This window comes from Capricornis sumatraensis, chromosome 10 (assembly GCF_032405125.1).
Source record: "Capricornis sumatraensis isolate serow.1 chromosome 10, serow.2, whole genome shotgun sequence".
In the NCBI taxonomy this organism is placed as follows: Eukaryota; Metazoa; Chordata; class Mammalia; order Artiodactyla; family Bovidae; genus Capricornis; species Capricornis sumatraensis.
Window position 1 is genome coordinate 102,699,958 of NC_091078.1, and position 18,042 is coordinate 102,717,999.

Below are 18,042 nucleotides of genomic sequence, written 5' to 3' on the forward strand. Positions count from 1 at the left end.
GGGCCCTCATACTGGGGCCCCCACCCTGCCTCAAGACCTGGGGACAAATGCCTCCCGTCCACTCCGTCCCTGCTCTGGCAGCACGCCCGAGGTGCACGGAGGAGGCGCAGTAAAGGTCGGGGGACGTCCCAGCCCTGGCAGCCGAGGTGGTCTCTCGCCACCCGTCTGCTGACTATGTTTATTCATCGAGGAGCACACTGGAAGGGCCCTCAGACCCCTTCCAGGCCGTTCCTGGAGCCAGGGAGGTCCTGCCAGGGACACAGAGAGGAAGAGCCACTCACCCCAGGGCCTGGAAGGCGGGGATGGACCTGGCCCAGTGCATGGAGAGGAAGAGCAGGCGTGAGGCCGACTCGCAGATGTAGTGCACGTTGAGGTACTCGGGCATCGGGCTGGGCATCGTGAGCTGCAGGAGAGGGCACACGGCCCGGGGCCTGTCAGCACCCAGCCCCGCGCAGACCCTCAGGAGGCGGGCCCGCCCAGTGAGCTGGGGTCTGACAGGCCTGGAGAGGCGGGGACAGGGCCCAGTTCATCCACAAGGATGAGGCACCGACGCTGCCTCCCGGCACAGGCACTGGTTCTCAGCAGCTCCACTCTTATCCGCAGGTTCAAGTCTAAGTCCAGTGGGAACGGGTGGGCAGGGACTGGAAGGCGGTGTCAGGGAACAGCGAGGGAGAGTAGAGCAGAACCCAGGGGGCCGGGCTGGGCCCCAGGAGCCCCTCTGTCCCAGAAGGGCTTGAATGCCTCTGCAGCTGGAGTCCCCCTAGGGACCCTTGCCCTTCGATCCCTGGGCAACGGCGGGCAAGGACTCACGAGTTCATTCTAGCGCAGAATACTGGGGAACTGAAGACTCACTCTGCAGACCTCGAGACTGGGGGCTCAGGGAGCCTGGGAGTGTCCTCAAGAGAGCAGTGAGGCTCGGGAGGTGAGTGCAGAGGGGGGCCCTGGGGACCTGGCCAGCCTGCAAGCATATCTGAGAGCTACTTTCGGTGGCCCCAGTGGGCAGGAGGGCAGGCCCAAAGGCTGGGAACAACGCCTGTGGGAGCCAAGGGCCTGCCTGAGCTGAGGCTGGAGCCAGGCCATCCCGGGAGAGTGGACGGCAGGGCAGCCCGCCTTGGCCTGTCTGGCAGCGGCAGGAGGCCACGCCAGCCTCAGGGTCAGCGGCAGAGCCAGACGGCCAGGCGAGCAAAGATGGGCCAGAAGGCTGCCACCACCTGGATGGGCTCACTTCCAGGTCTGGTTTTTAACCGAGGCAGGCAGGCAGAAGCCCTCACCTTAAACGTGACGTGAGTGTCTGAGAGGAGGGGGCCCTCGACCTCAATGATGGGCGTGGACTGGTCTCTGCTGATGACGTGGATGCCCCCGCCGCCGCTGCCATCGATCCCGTCCGCCAGGCTCGGAGGCGAGGCGCTGTCGGTGGTGTTAAGTGCCTTCGCTAAGGTATCGAATGCCCTGCGAGCAGAAAGGGAGCAGGTTCGCGCCGTAAGTCCCCTTCTAGGAGGCGCGCCCTAGCTGAGACATCTTTTAGGAAAAGACAGTTAACTCTGCCTGAGAGGAGGAGCAGCGGCCGCTACGCGTGTCTCCACAGGGTCTCAGACACTAAGCTAGATGTTATTTGTTCTCACACATAATTTCTGTTTTTCGGAACTACTCTCCAAGGTGGAATTCCCTCCATCTCAGAGATGTGAAAGCTCACTTTGCCAAGACCACCAGGAGTTAAGTGGTAGAATGGAATTCGGCCTAACTCACATTCCGCCCTCTTTCCGCCGGATCCAGACTGGCATCTTCTACCACACCACGAAGGAACCTGAGGACCGCTGCCCCTGAGCGGCCCCCGCCTGGCCTGGCATGACGGGCAGGAGTGGCAGGTCCAACAGAAAAGGAGCAAGCGCACAGGCCAGCTGCAGGGAGTGTACCCTGGCAGGGGGCACAGGCGTCCAGCCAGCTGGTGCCATCTCACCACCAGTATCCGTCCACCCTGAGGGATCTATCTCAGCTCTGGACTCACTACTTGAGAAAAACAGGCTGAAACAAAAGCAAGAAAGGGGCTGCACTACTGATATTTAGGTCCAGTAAACAGTGACAAGTATGCCTGGACCTGTAAGCTTCCCCTGAACTACTCAGTCCCCTTTATCATCTGGAGTGAAGTTTTCAGACTATTTTGTACCACATAACCTAAACAGGTCCACAGCCCCGTAGTTAAGACGAAGCAGACAGACATGCAGGGGCCCTGTGACAATTCTGCAACCTGTCATTAAATACAGGGTAGGCATCAAGATGCTGCCCCCCACCCTCACAGAGCAGTGACTGTGTGTGTTGGGAGGGGCCTCCACTCTCAAGGGTTCGTACCGAGTAATCTCACTTGCAGACTGGTCCTCCGGCTGTATTTCTGAAGTGTCACCATTGTTAAGGGATTCACTGAGGTTGGCGAGGGAAGTGACTACATTTGCCAATGTGCCCAGGGCTCCCTGGCTTGTTTCAGCCTGTTAACCAGAAAATAGTGATATTAAAGATGGACATACAACATGCCTCTCAGGAAAGTGAGGGCATAGTTTTGTTTTAAAAGCAGCTTCTACGGAGGTGTGACCATGATGGGCAGTGAGAGGAAGTGCTCTTGGGCTATCAAACAGCTCTGTCTCTTGATTGTGATGCCAGTTATACAAACCTACATACAAGATAAAACGACAGAAAAAATGATGGATAAAATGACATCCAGATAAGCTGGATGTCACCAAGGTTTAAACCGTTGTGCTTCAAAAGATTATCAATAAAGAGACAACTTCTCTCCTCCCACACACAAAAGACAGCCCACAAAATGGGAGGAACTTTTTGCAAGTCATACATCTGATAACGGTTTAGCAGCCAGAATAGCTAAAGAACTCTCACAGCTCAATAATAGAAAGACAAATAAGCTAGTTAAAAACGCAAATAAAAGCCACGACGAGATATCACACCCACTAGGATGGTCACAGTCAAAAGACACATAATGCTGAGTGCTGGCGAGGACATGGAGAAGAGCAGAGCACAGTGGGGGCAGAAGATGGTGCAGCTGCTGGAGAAAAGCCTGGCAGTTCTTCCAAAGGGTGAGCGTGCAGTCGTTGCACGACCACAGCAATGCCATTCCTGGCACGTATGTAAGAAAAGTTAAAATATACGTGCACAAAAACACTTGTACACAATGTTCACAGCAGCATTATTCTTAAGAGGCAAAAAGCAGAAACAACACAACGTTCATCAGCTGCCAAATGGATAAACCACGACACAGCCATTTAACGGCACATTATTGGCACTGAGGAGGCATCGACATGGTTGGGCCTTGAGAACATTACGCTACGAGAAAGCAGCCAGGCCCAGCAGCCACGTGCCACATGGCTCCCTTTAGACGAAAGGTCCAGCACCGAGAAAACCACAGTGAGAGAGTACACGAGCGGCTGGCAGGGCTGAGAGTGGGAGAAGGGGCAGTGACTGCCTCGTGGGTTCAGGCTTTCTGTCTGGGGTGATGAAATGCTCTAGAATCAGTAGGAATGGTTGTAACAATTATGTTAATAAACTGAGAACCACGAATTACATGCTCAAAGGGTACATTTTTCTGGTGTGGGAATTAATATCTCAATTTTTTTAAAAAGGAAGCCAAAAAAAAAAAGATAAATCAAGGTACATAAACAAAAACGTCTGCTGTATCTTGATTATAAACATGAAAGACCAGAATCAGTAGAAAAAATCAGAAACAGAGAAGTGATTAATTAATCAATCACAGAAGCACCGTGTAACAGAACAGATCTACTGATCTCTGTCGTATGAACACAGCATTTGACAGATACGCTGCAGAGTGAAAAAGAGACCCCGCGCCTCGACGCGTGTCATGCGCTGCCCACGGTCCTGGGCTACTGCTCTGCAGGACCCACGGAGAGAAGGGGCGAAGGGAGCACAGGTCTCAGTGGTATCTGAGATACCATTACTTTCATTCAGAGTAAATGATTTTGAATGTATAATTATTTCATAGGAGAGAGCTTCCCAGTCAGCTCCTGCAAACAGCTGCCCTCAGGGGCTCTGCGGTGCTCCCCTGGGGCGGGGGGGGGGGGGGGGCAGGCACCGGAGGCCGCCTTTCCTGACTGTGCTTCACTCCTGCCACTCAGCCAACTCCAAGCCGTTGGCAGTTACAGAGTGGGCGCCGCACGCTTCATGGAACTGGCCCCTCGAGGTTCCAGTCATCCCTGCCTGGCGGGCGCCCACTCTGCACTGCCCTCTGTGCGGGTGGCACGCAGGATGGGGGTGTGGTCCTCGGCCATTGGGAGCTCAGAGCGCTCGGGCCCTACTTCCTGCTCCTGGCGTGCCTGCCCCTCTGCCCAGGTGGCAGGTCATGCCCCGCCCGTCTGCTGGGCGAAGGCCATGTGCCTGGGGAGACGGGTCAGAGGCACCCGAGCCATGAGGCCAACCGCCCCGCGGGAGACGGCCGGTGCAGGCAGTGGGCCTCAGCCCTCATCCCCCTCCCCTGGACCCAAGAGGACGCGCCAGGACGCACCACGTATGCCCGAGCAGATGGGGCCCAGCTGCAGCTCTGAGGGGGACAGTGAGGCCAGCACTGTCCCCAGGGGCTCCTTCCGGAGCGGGGCCTTGGGCTCAGGGCAGCTGCCGCCCCCGTCACTTGGGCTGTGTGTGTCGGGGACCACAGGCCAGAGACACAGTGGGCTCCCTTGCCGGAATAAAGCCCTCTGCTCAGGCTCCTCCCCAGGAGGCAGCCAGCGTCTCTGTCTACACACCGGGTTCCCTGGAGCTGCCTCGCTCTGTCCCCGTCAGCCCTGGTGGGACTTCTTCCTGCGGGCGCCTACCACAGAGGAACTGCGGGCTGCTGCCAAAGGCCGTCTTAGAGGAGGCAGCACTTGCCCAGCCGGCTGGCAGTCTGCCCAAGTGCATTACCGGGGGAGAGACCTCAGAAGAGACCCCAGAGTGTCCGCCAAGTCGAACAGTAGCTCCCGACGCGCTGTGACTGTAAGCAGCCCACAGCACGGCTGTACCAAGGGCACAGAGCCGAGGAGGGCACCCCCTCCACAGCCCGAAGGCCGAGAGCAGTGCCCGCGTGGAGACAGAAGGGGGAAGGGCGCGAGCGGGACGTCACCTTGCAGTCTGTGGCCAGGAGAACCGTTCCGTCCTCACGGATCAAAGGCTGCTGGATGTTCACAAGCATCCCTGGATCAAGAAGACCTGTTTGTCTAGTTAAGACATAAAGAAACCCAGAGTAGCTTCCAGCGTTGAGTGCAGAGTTCACGCTGCATCGACCCTGCGCGTCTGCAGGCTGGGCTGGAGGACACCCGTGCTCGCTTAGCGCCAGGCCTGCCCGAGACAGGATGCGCACACGCCTCCCGGCCCTACCAGCGATGCCACCTGCTCTTGGAGCACCAGCAGGGCATTCCCAGCTCTGGGGCACGCCACAGTACCAAACAGGGCTTCCCGTTTCCCTCTGCTTCTTTAAAGTTAGGTTTGAGAGATCACACTAAAAACAACGTTATGAACTGACCCGTGGTGCTGTCCAGACCACACCTGGGTCTCACGCCTTTTATCTCTACTGCAAGAGCCCTGATCCTGACCCCCGGAACAACCATTTTCCTGCGTGAATGATGCCTGAACTACAGCACGTAATCCGAGTCCCTGAGACAGGAAGCTCTGACTCTCTCCTGAGTCCACCCTCCACGGGCCTGTCCAGGGGTGTGACTGCAGCAGCTCCAACAAGGTGGCCAAGGCCCACAGGTGGGGCCGTCAGCCCCCCACGAGGAACACCTGCGCCTCCCACGTCAGCTCCAGGGCCCCGCAGGCTGTTCACACGCACTGACCTCGCCCCGTCCTTCTCGGCCACGAATGTTGGCGTGGCGATCAGAGGACTCCGCAGGTCCTTCCGGATGTAGATCTTCTCAGTGGACGCAGCACAATTGCTTGGTTTCTCCCGCTGCACGTCAAAGGGTTTCCGTTCACTCTGCACAGCTTAAGTGAGGACAGAAACGCCCATGTTGAGAAGAAAGAGCCACAGCAATAGAAACCCCTCCCTCTGCACGGAGGCGGGCTCCCCCGCGCTGAGCCCGCTGCTCTGGGGGTGACGAGCACCGCGGCAGACACGCCTGGCCCAGCTTCCACTGGGGGCTCTCGCTGCTCACAGGACTCTCTCCCAGGGGAGAAACAGCCCCTCAAGTGGGCCCGACAGAGCTGTCCAGCCCCCTGGGGCGGAGGATGCACCCTAATGCCCGGCTCCAGCCCCGACAGCTTCTGCCACCTGCCAGTGGTGTCATGCCAGCAGCCACTCCCTTCAGCGTCTGGCACAAGTGCACGCACCCGTGCCAGAAACAACGGAAGAGAACAGACCTTCACGGGGAAAGAAAAGGGGAGCCAGACGTGGCACGACAACGGTGCTACTTCACAGGCTGGGACTGGAGGCTCAGAGGGCATGTGCTGTGCCCAGGCCCCCCAGCTCCCGGGGCAGGGCTGGGGCCGCGTTCTCTCGGCTTCACCCCAAAGGCTGAGGCTGCTCCCCACACACGCACGCTGGCTCCTGCGCGTCAGGACGAGGTTCTCACTGTGGAAACTGACCCCGCCCGGCAGCAGCGACACCGCACCACCGAGCTGACCCAGAGGGTGAATGGGAGCGAAGCCCCAGCAGGCACGGTCTTCCTGGCTAACGTTAAGGCCACACAGCAAAACCTCACATTCTCTCCTCTTGTTAACACTTGTGGGTGTGAGCCCTGTTACTCACACTCCATCTTCATGCCCATCTCCAAGCACTTCTTCAGCCGGCAGAACTGGCAGCGGTTCCGGTGGTGCTTGTTGATGACGCAGTCTTGGCTGCTCCGGCAGCTGTAGGTCAGGTTTTTCCTCACGCTCCTTTTGAAGAAACCTTTGCAGCCTTCGCAGCTGACAGCCCCATAGTGGCGGCCTGAAAGAGGAAGGGACGTCCGTGGGCCTGGTGTGCGGGCTCCCATGCTGGCGGCCACTGGGCAACCACGGGCCCCCGGGGCCTACACATCCTCCTCCCACCTTCAGAGGAGCCTGTGAGGCCAAGATGGAGGCTGCAAGCTCGGACATGGTGCATGGCGCTGGCAGATGGCGTGCCCGAGCTCGGTGCCCGTCAGGGGCCGTGGAGAGGGCTGGGCAGGCGGCCCAGCCAGGAACCCTCAGCTCCCATGTCCCGCGGGGAGCCGTGTGGAGCTGACACAGCCCGTGCTTCCTCAGCCCCCAGGGTCTTGGCCCACAGTCACTCTGTCTGTGAGTCCTGTCCTGGCTGTAGACGAACCTGGGGGCGGGGGCGTGACCAGAGGACGCGGCGTCGCGGCTGTGACCACATGGCCAGGCCCCAAGAAGGCACCATGCCTGTGGCTTGCGGTGGTTCCCTGTCCTTGAGATGCACGTCCCAAGTTCAGCTCTCTATTCTAAGCTTGTTCACTCTGGGGCCTCTAAACTCTGACTCCCTCCCACACTAAAGACTCGCATCGGTACGTTTACCTTCCGTCAAAATCCCAGCGGGGACTGACTTGAGATGCTCTCCTGTAACCCAGGTCACAACTACACTGCAGGGTCAGAGTTCACGGGGCCACTGTGGACAGCGGCTGCAGAGCAGCCCACCGCCCTGAGCTCTGGCATGTGGGCCCTTCTCCAGCTGTGCACCTGAGGGCCCCAACTGTGAGCCTCTAAGAACACTGGTGCTGACGTGACTCTGCACACATCTCTTTTCCTTCCCTGCAGTGGCTGTCCTCGGGCTCTTGAGGCCGTAGAGGGACCTCTCATATCTGGAGACAGGGCACTGCAAGCCTGTGATGAGCTTTAAGCCCAGAAAGGGGAAGCTGAGCAGATTCTGTGGCCTCTGGTATGTTCAAGCGTCATTCATTTGCTTAAATCTTTACAGTGTCTCTCCTTGTTGAGCAAGAAGATGGGGATTCAGAGACACAGGGGTCAGACAGGCCTGTCAGGAAGCAACTAGAAAAGAGCACATCCAGTGCCCAGAGGTCTGAACACAAGGGCAACGAGGACCAAGGCTGCGCAGGGGAGGCTCAGAGAAGGGACAGCACTGTGGCAGGAGCGGGCAGCGCGGGAGCTTCCTTCCTGACCAGGGCTTGTCTTCCTCTTCAGGGGCTTGGCTCACCTTTTTTTTTTTCAAACCAGGACCACCAAGCACCCAAAGCTGCTATGAATGCAGTGTCCCCGGCTCACAGGGCAGTGTCCCCCGCACTGTTACTTCCGACGGCTCCCGCAGGGGCCAGGCCTCTTCTGAGGTCCCCTCGTCCCCTCCCGACCAAGGAGGCCCAGGAGTGCGTCCCCAGAGACACAGGGGCTGTGTGTGTTACGCTCCCCAGGCCGGGCTGCCAGCTGGGGCAGCCTTCTCTTTATCCGATAGCACACGCTCAACCACCGAGGTCACGACTGTGCCTCCAGGCCTTTCCTGACCTGGGACTCCCGCCGTAAGGGCACGTTCCCTCCTGTTTATCACCCTGGGTTATAGGGAGGGCGCAAGAGATGAAGCTGCAGTGTGGACCAGGGCGGGACAGGCAGCAGACATCCTGTGAGACAGCGAAGTGCTGGGCAAATGCTAACTACGCTCACGACTGATTACTTTTTTTTTTGGCCATAAGGTATGGGGGATCTTAGTTCTCTAACCAGAGATCAAACCCAGTGGAAGCATGTTTTTAGTCACTGGACCATGAGGGAAGTCTTGATTACCTTCTTACTAGTACAAAAAATAATGAACAGTCAACCATGATTTACAAATCACAGACACAGTTTCTTGACTTTTCCTTTTGATTCCTATAATCTGACAACCTGATCTGCTTATGGACATCATCATCCCAATAAAGAAAAGTACAGTCACATTTGACCCTCCCCCGCCCGGATCTGGTCCGTGATGCCGGTCCCCAGGTGCACCCGGCGTGACCACCGCTTGCTGACCTGAGGCTTTGTCGCCGCACACCACACAGTACTCTACCACCTGGGGCCGCTGGACGTCGGTCTTCCCCAGCAAACGCTCCACAGAGGCAGAGTCCGTGACGATCTAAGAATAAACAGGAAATAAGATGATGAATGCACAGAGAACTGTACAAAAGAGATCTTCACGACCCGGATAACCATGACAGTGTGATCACTCACCTAGAGCCAGGCATCTGGACTGCGAAGTCAAGCGGGCCTTGGGAAGCATCACTACAAACAAAGCTAGTGGAGGTGATGGAATTCCAGTGGAGCTATTTCAAATCCTTTAGATGATGCTGTGAAAGTGCTGCACTCAATATGCCAGCACATTTGGAAAACTCAGCAGTGGCCACAGGACTGGAAAAGGTCAGTTTTCATTCCAATCCCAAAGAAAGGCAATGCCAAAGAATGCTCAAACTATCGCACAACTGCACTCATCTTACACGCTAGTAAAGTAATGCTCACAATTCTCCAAGCCAGGCTTCAGCAATATGTGAACTGTGAACCTCCAGATGTTCAAGCTGGATTTAGAAAAGGCAGAGAAACCAGAGATCAAATTGCCAACATCCGTTGGATCACTAAAAAAGCAAAAGAGTTCTGGAAAAACATCTACTTATGCTTTATTGACTATGCCAAAGTCTTTGACTGTGTGGATCACAATAAGCTGTGGAAAATTCTTAAAGAGATGCCAATACCAGACCACTGGACCTGCCTCTTGAGAAATCTGTATGCAGGTCAGGAAGCAACAGTTAGAACTGGACATGAAACAACACACTGGTTCCAACTCAGGAAAGGAGTACGTCAAGGCTGTATATTGTCACCCTGCTTATTTAACTTATATGCAGAGTACATCATGAGAAACACTGGGCTGGAAGAAGCACAAGCTGGAATCAAGACTTCTAAGAGAAATATCAATAACCTTAGATATGCAGATGCAGAAAGTGAAGAAGAACTAAAGAGCCTCTTGATGAAAATTAAAGAGGAGTGAAAAAGTTGGTTTAAAACTCAACATTCAGAAAACTAAGGTCATGGCATCCAGTCCCATCATTTCATGGCAAATAGATGGGGAAACAGTGGAAGAAGTTGCTAGACTTTCTTTTCTTGTGCTCCAAGATCACTGCAGATGGTGACTGCAGCCATGAAATTAAAAGACGCTTGCTCCTTGGAAGGAAAGTTATGACCAACCTAGACAGCATATTAAAAAGTAGAGACGTTACTTTGCCGACAAAGGTCTATCTAGTCAAAGCTATTGTTCTTCCAGTAGTCATGTATGGATGTGAGAGATGGACTATAAAGAAAGCTGAGTACCAAAGAACTGAGATGCTTTTGAACTGTGGTGTTGGAGAAGACTCTTGAGAGTCCCTTGGACTGCAAGGAGATCCAACCAATCAATCCTAAAGAAAATCAGTCCTGAATATTCACTGGAAGGACTGATGCTGAAGCTGAAACTCCAATATTCTGACCACCTGATGTGAAGAACTAACTCACTGGAAAAGACCCTGATGTTGGGAAGGATTGAAGGCAGGAAAAGGGGGTGACAGAGGATGAGATGGTTGGATGGCATCACTGACTCGATGGACATGAGTCTGAGTAAGCTCTGGGAGTTGGTGATGGACAGGGAGGCCTGGCGTGCTGCAGTCCATGGGTTCGCAGAGTCAGATACGACTGAGCAACTATACTGAACTGAAGATGATGAAAAACCAGAGCAAGAAGCCAAGTCAGGCTCAACTGTGAATTCCTAATCTTGGGTTTCTAAGAACTACTCTGGGCAGAAATGGGAAAATCCCACTTGACAACCTCATCTGCCAGGAGGAATGGGAGGCTGTGCCTCTGGACCACGTCCTTCAGCAGTGGTGGGGGTGGGTGTGGGGCTGCCCAGGGTCAGATGTTACTTCTCAGTGACTCTCCCTCCAACCTGCTACCACCACCAAGACCCGGGGCCGTGGGGGAGTCCCATGCAATGCTCCAACCGTGAGGACACTGAAGGTCTCTCTGGCTGCTTCTCTACTCTCGTGAAAAAGCTTGGAAGTTCAGACTAGTACGTTTAGCAGAAACATAATTAAGCCTTACTGATTACAACTAGCTCTCTCGTGAGGCTCGGGCGGTGGAGGGACTGGGACAGGGAGCCTCTGAAACCTACTTCTCCTTCCTTTGTAGGTGACTTTCTACATGACCCACAGTGCTCTCCATCTGTAAGAGTCATGTGACTGAAAAAGGCGCATGAAAAAGTGAACAACAGCTGCTATGAAATAATGTGGGTCACAGCCTAGTCGAGGCCAAGGGGCTTGTGTAACTCAATGAAGCTATGAGCCACGCCACGCAGGTTCACCCAAGGTGGACGGGTCATAGTGGAGACAAAACGTGGTCCACTGGAGGAGGGAATGGCAAACCACCCCAGGATTTTTGCTGCACGAGCTCCATGAACATGAATAGTATGAAAAGGCAAAAAAATATGACACTGGAAGATTAGCCCCCCAGGTCACAAAGTGTCTGTCTAGTATGCTTCTGGGGTAAGAGTGGACGGTAAGTACTAACAGCTCCAGAAAGAATGAAGTGGCTGGGCCAAAGTGGGAACAACGCTCAATTGTGGATGTGTCTGGTGGTAAAAGTCAAATCTGATGAAGAACAACATGGTACAGGAACCTGGAATGGTAGGTCTATGAATCAAGGTAAATTGGATGCGGCCAAGCAGGAGATGGCAAGAGTAAGCATCGACATCTTAGGAATTAGTGAACTAAAATGGATGGGAATGGGTGAATTTAATTCAGATGACCATTGTATCTATTACTGTTGGCAAGAATCTGTTAGAAGAAATGGAATAGCCATCTTAGTCAACAAGAGTCTGAAATGCAGTACTTGGATGCAATCTCAAAAATAACAGAAAGATCTGAGTTCATTTCCAAGGCAAACCATTCAACATCACAGCAATCTAAGTCTATGCCCCAACCACTGATGCCAAAGAAGCTGAAGTTGACCTGTTCCATAAAGACGTTCTAGAACAAACACCAAAAAGAGATGTCCTTTTCATCATGGGGACTGGAATGCAAAAGTAGGAAGTCAAGAGATACCTGGAGTTACAGGCAAGTTTGGCCTTGGAGTATAGAATGAAGCAGGGCAAAGGCTAACGGAGTTCTTCCAAGAGAACGCACTGGTCAGAGCAAACACCCTCTTCCAACAGCACATAAGAGATGACTACACATAAACCTCACCAAGTGGCCAGTACCAACATCTGACTGCAATTCTTCGCAGCCAATGATGGAGAAGCTCTACACACTTAGCAAAAACAACATCTGGAGCTGACTTGTTGCTCAGATCATGAACTCCTTATTGCAAAATTCAGGCTTTAATTGAAGAAAGTAGGGGAAACCACGAGGCCATTCAGGTATGACTTAAATCAAATCCCTTATGATTATACAGTGGAAGTAATGAGTGACTGATTCAAAATTGGGAAAGAAGTACCATAAGGCTGTATATTATCACCCCGCTTATTTAACTTATATGTAGAGTACGTCATGTGAAAGGCCGGGTCGGATGAATCACAAGCTGGAATCAAGATTGCTGGGAGAAATATCAACAATCTCAGACATGCAGATGACACCACCCTAATAGCAGAAAGCAAAGAGGAACTAAAGAGCCTCTTGATGAAGGTGAAAGAACAGAGTGAAAAAGCTGGCTTAAAACTCAACATTCAAAAAACTAATATCAGGACATCAGGTCCCATCATTTCATGGCAAACAGAAAGGGGAAAAGTGAAAACAGTGCTCGATTTTATTTTCTTGGACTACAAAAGTCACTGAGGACAGTGACTGCAGCCATTAGAGGATGCCCTCTCCTTGGAAGGAGAGGATGACAGACCTAGACAGTGTGTTAGAAGCAGAGACACCGCTTTGCCGACAAAGGTCTGTACAGTCAAAGCTATGGTTTTTCCAGTAGTAACATACAGATATGAGAGTTGGACCAAAAAGGCGGCTGAGTACCAAAGAATCGATGCTTTCAAATTGTGGTGTTGGAGAAGACTCTTGAGAGTCCCTCTGACTGGAAGGAGATCAAACTAGTCAATCCTAAAGGAAATCAATCAACTCTGAATATTCACTGGAAGGACTGTTGCTGAAGGTCTAATACTTAGGCCACCTGATGTGAAGAGCTGACTCACTGGAAAAGACCCTAATGCTGGGAATGACTGAAGGCAAAAGAAGAAGCGGGCAGCAGACAATGAGACGGCTGGATGGCATCACTGACTCAATGGACATGAACTTAAGCAAATCTCAGGAGACGGTGAAGGGCAGGGAAGCCTGGCATGCTGCAGTCCATGGGGTCCCAGAGTGGGACACAACCACCACCACCACCACCAATAAGCCTTAAAGTGATTTAAGTACAGTGAACATATACAGAAATCAGCATGCGCAATGACCTCTTACAAGAGATGCAAGAGAATCACAGCCATCCTCTCACGAACGAGGAGCCTAAGCAAGCAGGGAGGAATTCGGATTTCAGGTGATCTGAGTGGAAGCTGGGAAGGGAAGGATGAGAAGATGTTCCCTGAGTCCATGCAGTGTCTCAGAAGCACAGCTCTGAAAGCTACGCACACTGGTGCTCTGAACATAGCTGAGCAGAGGAAATAAACCCTTTCCTTCCTGAATGTTCTCCATAGCGGAATGCCCCCTGCAAAACACATGGATTCTTAGCAGCTTTGTTCACAGTAGTCAAAAGGTCGGAGCAACCCCAGTATCCACCAACAGATGAATGGATAACCCATGCATGGTCCATCCACAGAGTGGAATATCATTCAGCTTTTAAAGGAAGGAATCCTGAGACATGTGACCACACAGATGAACCTTGAGGATACTGGGCTCAGTGAAATTAGCCAGTCACAGAAGGACAAGTATTACAGGAGTCTCCTTATGTGAGGTCCCTAGAGTCGTCAGACCCACAGAAAGGAGTGGAGTGGTAGCCAGGGGCTGGGGGAGAGGTGGGGACAGGAGGTGTTTAACGGCCAGAGCTTCGGTCGGGGAGGATGGGGTGCTCTGTGGATGGACCGGGGCGGGGTGGGGGGGTACGTTGCAAAGCAACGTCAAAAAACTTAACACCAATGTCAATACACTGAACTGGACACTTAAAACTGATTAAGGCAGTGAAGTTCACATGTTACCACAAGCTTTTTTTTTTAATTAGAAAGCAGAGCTCAACAAGACCGTGGACTGCATGTGCTCTGTGCTTGGCCAATGTGGGACACTCGCCTGGAGCCCCTACTCCTCCAGGTGCCGGACCTGGACATTCAGTGCATCCCAGTAACCCTGCCCTTCTGCCAGCTCTTGCTCTTCCCCTTCCTGCACCTGCCTGGACCCCACCTTGCCCATCAGAGGGAGAACCAAGGCAGGGACAGAGACCAGAGCTGAGGGGCCACAGGCAGAAGCCTACAGAAGCAAGGACAGAACAGAGGGCTGGCCAGGCCGAGCAAGATCAGAATCAGCTGGCCCTCACCTGGCTGTGGTCAGCCGTGGTGAGATAGTCGTCCAGGGGGCCACGCCGCCTTCTCAGTCGGCCTCCTGTCCCCACCCTCTCTGAGCACTGCAGTGGCTGCCTTCTGGGCCTTGCCCCTCACTTGCTGGTTTTCACTTGAGCCAAGGCAGCAGCCCGCTACGGCTGGAGGTCCCCAAAGGACCTTCAGGGACGGATCTGGCCTCCAGAGTAGAGGTGAGAGTCCAGAACAAGCGCAGCAGCAGAAACGCTGAGATAAACACCTGTCAACAGGTCTTACTTGGATCCTGCCGGGGACGAGGTTGTCCGAGGTGGTGAATATGAGCTGCTTGGCACTGGAGGTCTCCGGGGAAGCCAGGATCACCTTCCCAGTTCCAGCTCCATCGGGGCTGGTCAGGATGAACTGCTGCTTGGGGGATCCGGAGGCGTCCACCGCGGTGACGATCTGGATCTTCTGCCCCGTCTGCTGGTCAGTCACGATCTACAAGACAGAACGCGGAGGGGCTCTCACAGAGCGCGTGGGGCGTGCCAGCACCGGCCTGGGGGCGGCTGGGCCAGGACGGCCTCACCAGGGCCGCAGAGAGGGCAACAGGGAGCCTTTCAGAGTCCACTGTTCACAGAGCTGTGTCACTCCAGTGAGATACCTCCCTACTACTCTTACAGTCACAATGCTCTTCAGAAGGAGGGGACAGGAAACTGCGCCAAGGCGCAGACCTCAGGGGCGAGGCCAGGCCTGGGGGCGTGGTAGATGGTATCTTAACTTACATACGGAGAGACAGAGAGAGAGGGAAGGCATGCTGAGGAGGTGCGTGCACCCGTGTGTGTGTGGCTCCATGGATGTATGGACGTGTGTATCTCCTTCTTCTAGGCAAACTGAGAAATGTGAACAGCCCTAACTTTTATTTTTTGGCCACAGTGCCTGGAACACAGGATCTTAGTTCCCTGACCAGGGATGGAACCCAGGCGCCCTGCACTGGAAGCGTGGAACCCAAACCACTGGATGAGCAGGGAATGCCCTCTCCTGAGTTTCTGAACCCCAAGCTGACAAAGGCTGCTTTAAAGAAGGGCGCAGGCCCTATACATGCCCTCCTTGGAGTGATGCGTGCAGGAGGCTCCTTGCTGACACCCCAGCTTCCCCCCGTCCTGACTCTGAGGTCCTCAGGCACAGACACAACACCTGGCTCAGGCTGCACCCCAGGGTCGGCACCACAGAGAGGCCGTGAATGAGAAGGCGGCAGCCCTGGAGGCAGTGAGCGCCGACTTGGACAAGCCCTGAGCCTGGCTCTCTGGGGACGCCCACTGCTCAGGAGGCCCCTGCTAGAGGGGACCTCTTCCCTGCATCCCTGCCCCAGTGCACCAGTCATGACTAATCAGCTGCTGCGGGAAGGGCAACTTCTCTTCCTCCCGCTCATGATGTTCGTGGAAGCTGTTCCAGCCCATTCCTGCCTCTCTTCCAGGCCAGGCGCTGGCCTGGAGCACTACCCGCTCTCTCCCTGAGGACCCAGCAGGCTTTCCTGGCAGACAGGACGCCAGGGTGCTCGCGCTGGGCCCTGGGCTGGGCAGGTGTGCGGTGTCTCTGGGGGACCCCAGCGCCCTGGCGCCCATCTACAGACGGGCCTGTGGCCCCTCCTGACAGAACTGCCTCGGGACACGGCAATCCCCAGGTTCCGACAGCACACGCACAGAGTCCTACCCAACGGCTCTGCCAACGTCCAGTACAGAAGATGAGACAGCGCTGGTAGGTGCCGAAGAAAGTGACACAGGCGAGGAAAGTGAGTGGCTTAACACGTGCTTGCTGGGCAGCTGCTCGCTGACGAGCGCAGCTCCCAGTACCGAGGACGCGGCGTGAGCCCGGCAGGGAGCCCGCCTGGCAGGGGCCAGGCCGGCCGTGCAGCCGCACAGTCAGCCAGCGCCACGGAGGACGCCAAACAGCAGGGGAACGAGGGGAGCATGACACGGGCAGGGCGTGGGGCAGCCTGAGGAGGAGAGACTGCTCCGAGGGAGGGACGCTGAGGCGAGAGAGGGGGCCGTGCAGAGCCGCGACAGCGCGGGCCAGAGCGCCGCGGGCCCCCTCACCGTCATCCCACGCTTGGAGCAGCGCCCCTGGGCGGGCGGACAGGAAGGCCCTCTCGCCGCTACCAGCTGCGGCGTGCCGGCCCCCGGAGCAGGCCACCCGGAGGCAGAGAGCTGGACCGCGCGAGCAAACACGTCCCGGCGGCCACGCGAGCGCCCCGCCTGCCTCGTGAGGAGCGAAGCCGAACAGCCTTCGGAAGGCCCTCCCCTGGCCTGGGGATCTGGGAGCCAGAGGTCTGACCTCTTTTTCGCGCCTGCCAGCTCTCACTTTCTTCCTGAAGTGTTCTGGAACCTCACAGTGACCATGAGGTGGAGACCTTACTAACACACACGGGCAGGCAGGCTCCACAATGAGACTGACGAGACCGCAAACTGAGGGCACGCATCCAAAGATTAGGTCTCCTGTGGAGGAGAAAGGCGTGGCGGGAGAACCACATCCCCCCAAAACGGTGTCCCAGCCCTGACCCCCCGGACTCACACAGCTGACCTAACTTGGGACAGCCTCTGCGGATGTCGTCGACTTGAGGTGGCAGCACACTGTGCTGCCCTTTAAAAGGTGGCCACGTGACGACAGAGGCGGAGGCGGCAGCGACTCAGCTGCAAGCAGAGATGCTGCCCTAGAACCGAAGGACAGAGCCCAGGCCTGCCGACACCAGGATTCCAGGTTTCTGGTCCCCAGAACTGTGAGGGGAACACACGTCTGTTGTTTTAAGCAACTCAGTTTGTGGTAATCTGCTGCGGCAGAATCTGCTGTTTCTTTACTCGGAACAAATATGCAGACTCCCAACCTGCAAACCCTGACAGACGGCGGGCGAGGCGGGGAGGGGTGCGGGAGTGCTGGAAGAAGGGACACGGTTCTGACTTGTACGGTCAAGGCCTGCGCAGCCTGGTTACCATCAGTGCTGCTTTAATGCTGGTTTTGAAAAGTGCTTTTGTTCCAATTTGACTTATACACTGCTCCCTGCTGGCTCAGCTGGTAAAGAATCGCCTGCAATGTGGGAGACCTGGGTTCTACCCCTGGTTGGGAATATCCCCTAGAGAAGGGAAAGGCTACCCACTCCAGTGTTCCGGCCTGGAGAATTCCAAGGGCTCTATCATCCATGGACTGATACATTAGAGAACAATGTGAGTCTAACGTGAATCGTGAGCGTGTTTGTAACACTCTGCTCAGTGAGAAACACCGGGTGAACACAAAGAACGCCCCCCGGTGAAGCGAATGGTGCGGGAGAAGCCGGTGCCGGGCACAGGAGCCCCCGGGATGTGGTCCCCGCACCCTCCACGAGCGAATTCCAGGTCTCCTTCAAGTGAAATGCCGCGTGCACCGGGGTCGCCGTGCACTCCTGTTGACATACGTAGCGTGGCAGTTTACACTGAACCCACGCCTGTTGTTAGTGTCAGCAACAGCTCCCGGGCGTCGTGCCATAACGCCATCTCTTCCCACTAACCCTGTGTGGCTTTTGCCGCTCACTCTGCATAGGGTGGGCACTGTTGCGGATGTGCAGCCCCGTCAGAGCAGTGCCAACTGCACTCTACCAGCCCAAGGCCCCCGGTTCT

At 55.1% G+C, this 18,042-nt stretch overlaps 1 protein-coding gene across 1 annotated transcript in view; it reads right to left on the reverse strand.

The window, feature by feature from the left end:
• Positions 1–18,042, reverse strand: part of NR2C2 (nuclear receptor subfamily 2 group C member 2) — a 110,242-nt gene that overhangs the window by 4,918 nt on the left and 87,282 nt on the right. Inside the window, exons 3-10 of the mRNA XM_068983182.1 lie at positions 14,696–14,896; positions 8,920–9,022; positions 6,737–6,916; positions 5,826–5,973; positions 5,114–5,207; positions 2,347–2,480; positions 1,272–1,449; positions 282–403 (exon numbers count right to left, since the gene is read on the reverse strand). Coding sequence (XP_068839283.1) covers positions 282–403; positions 1,272–1,449; positions 2,347–2,480; positions 5,114–5,207; positions 5,826–5,973; positions 6,737–6,916; positions 8,920–9,022; positions 14,696–14,896 — 1,160 coding nt within the window. The remainder of the gene's footprint in view (positions 1–281; positions 404–1,271; positions 1,450–2,346; positions 2,481–5,113; positions 5,208–5,825; positions 5,974–6,736; positions 6,917–8,919; positions 9,023–14,695; positions 14,897–18,042) is intronic.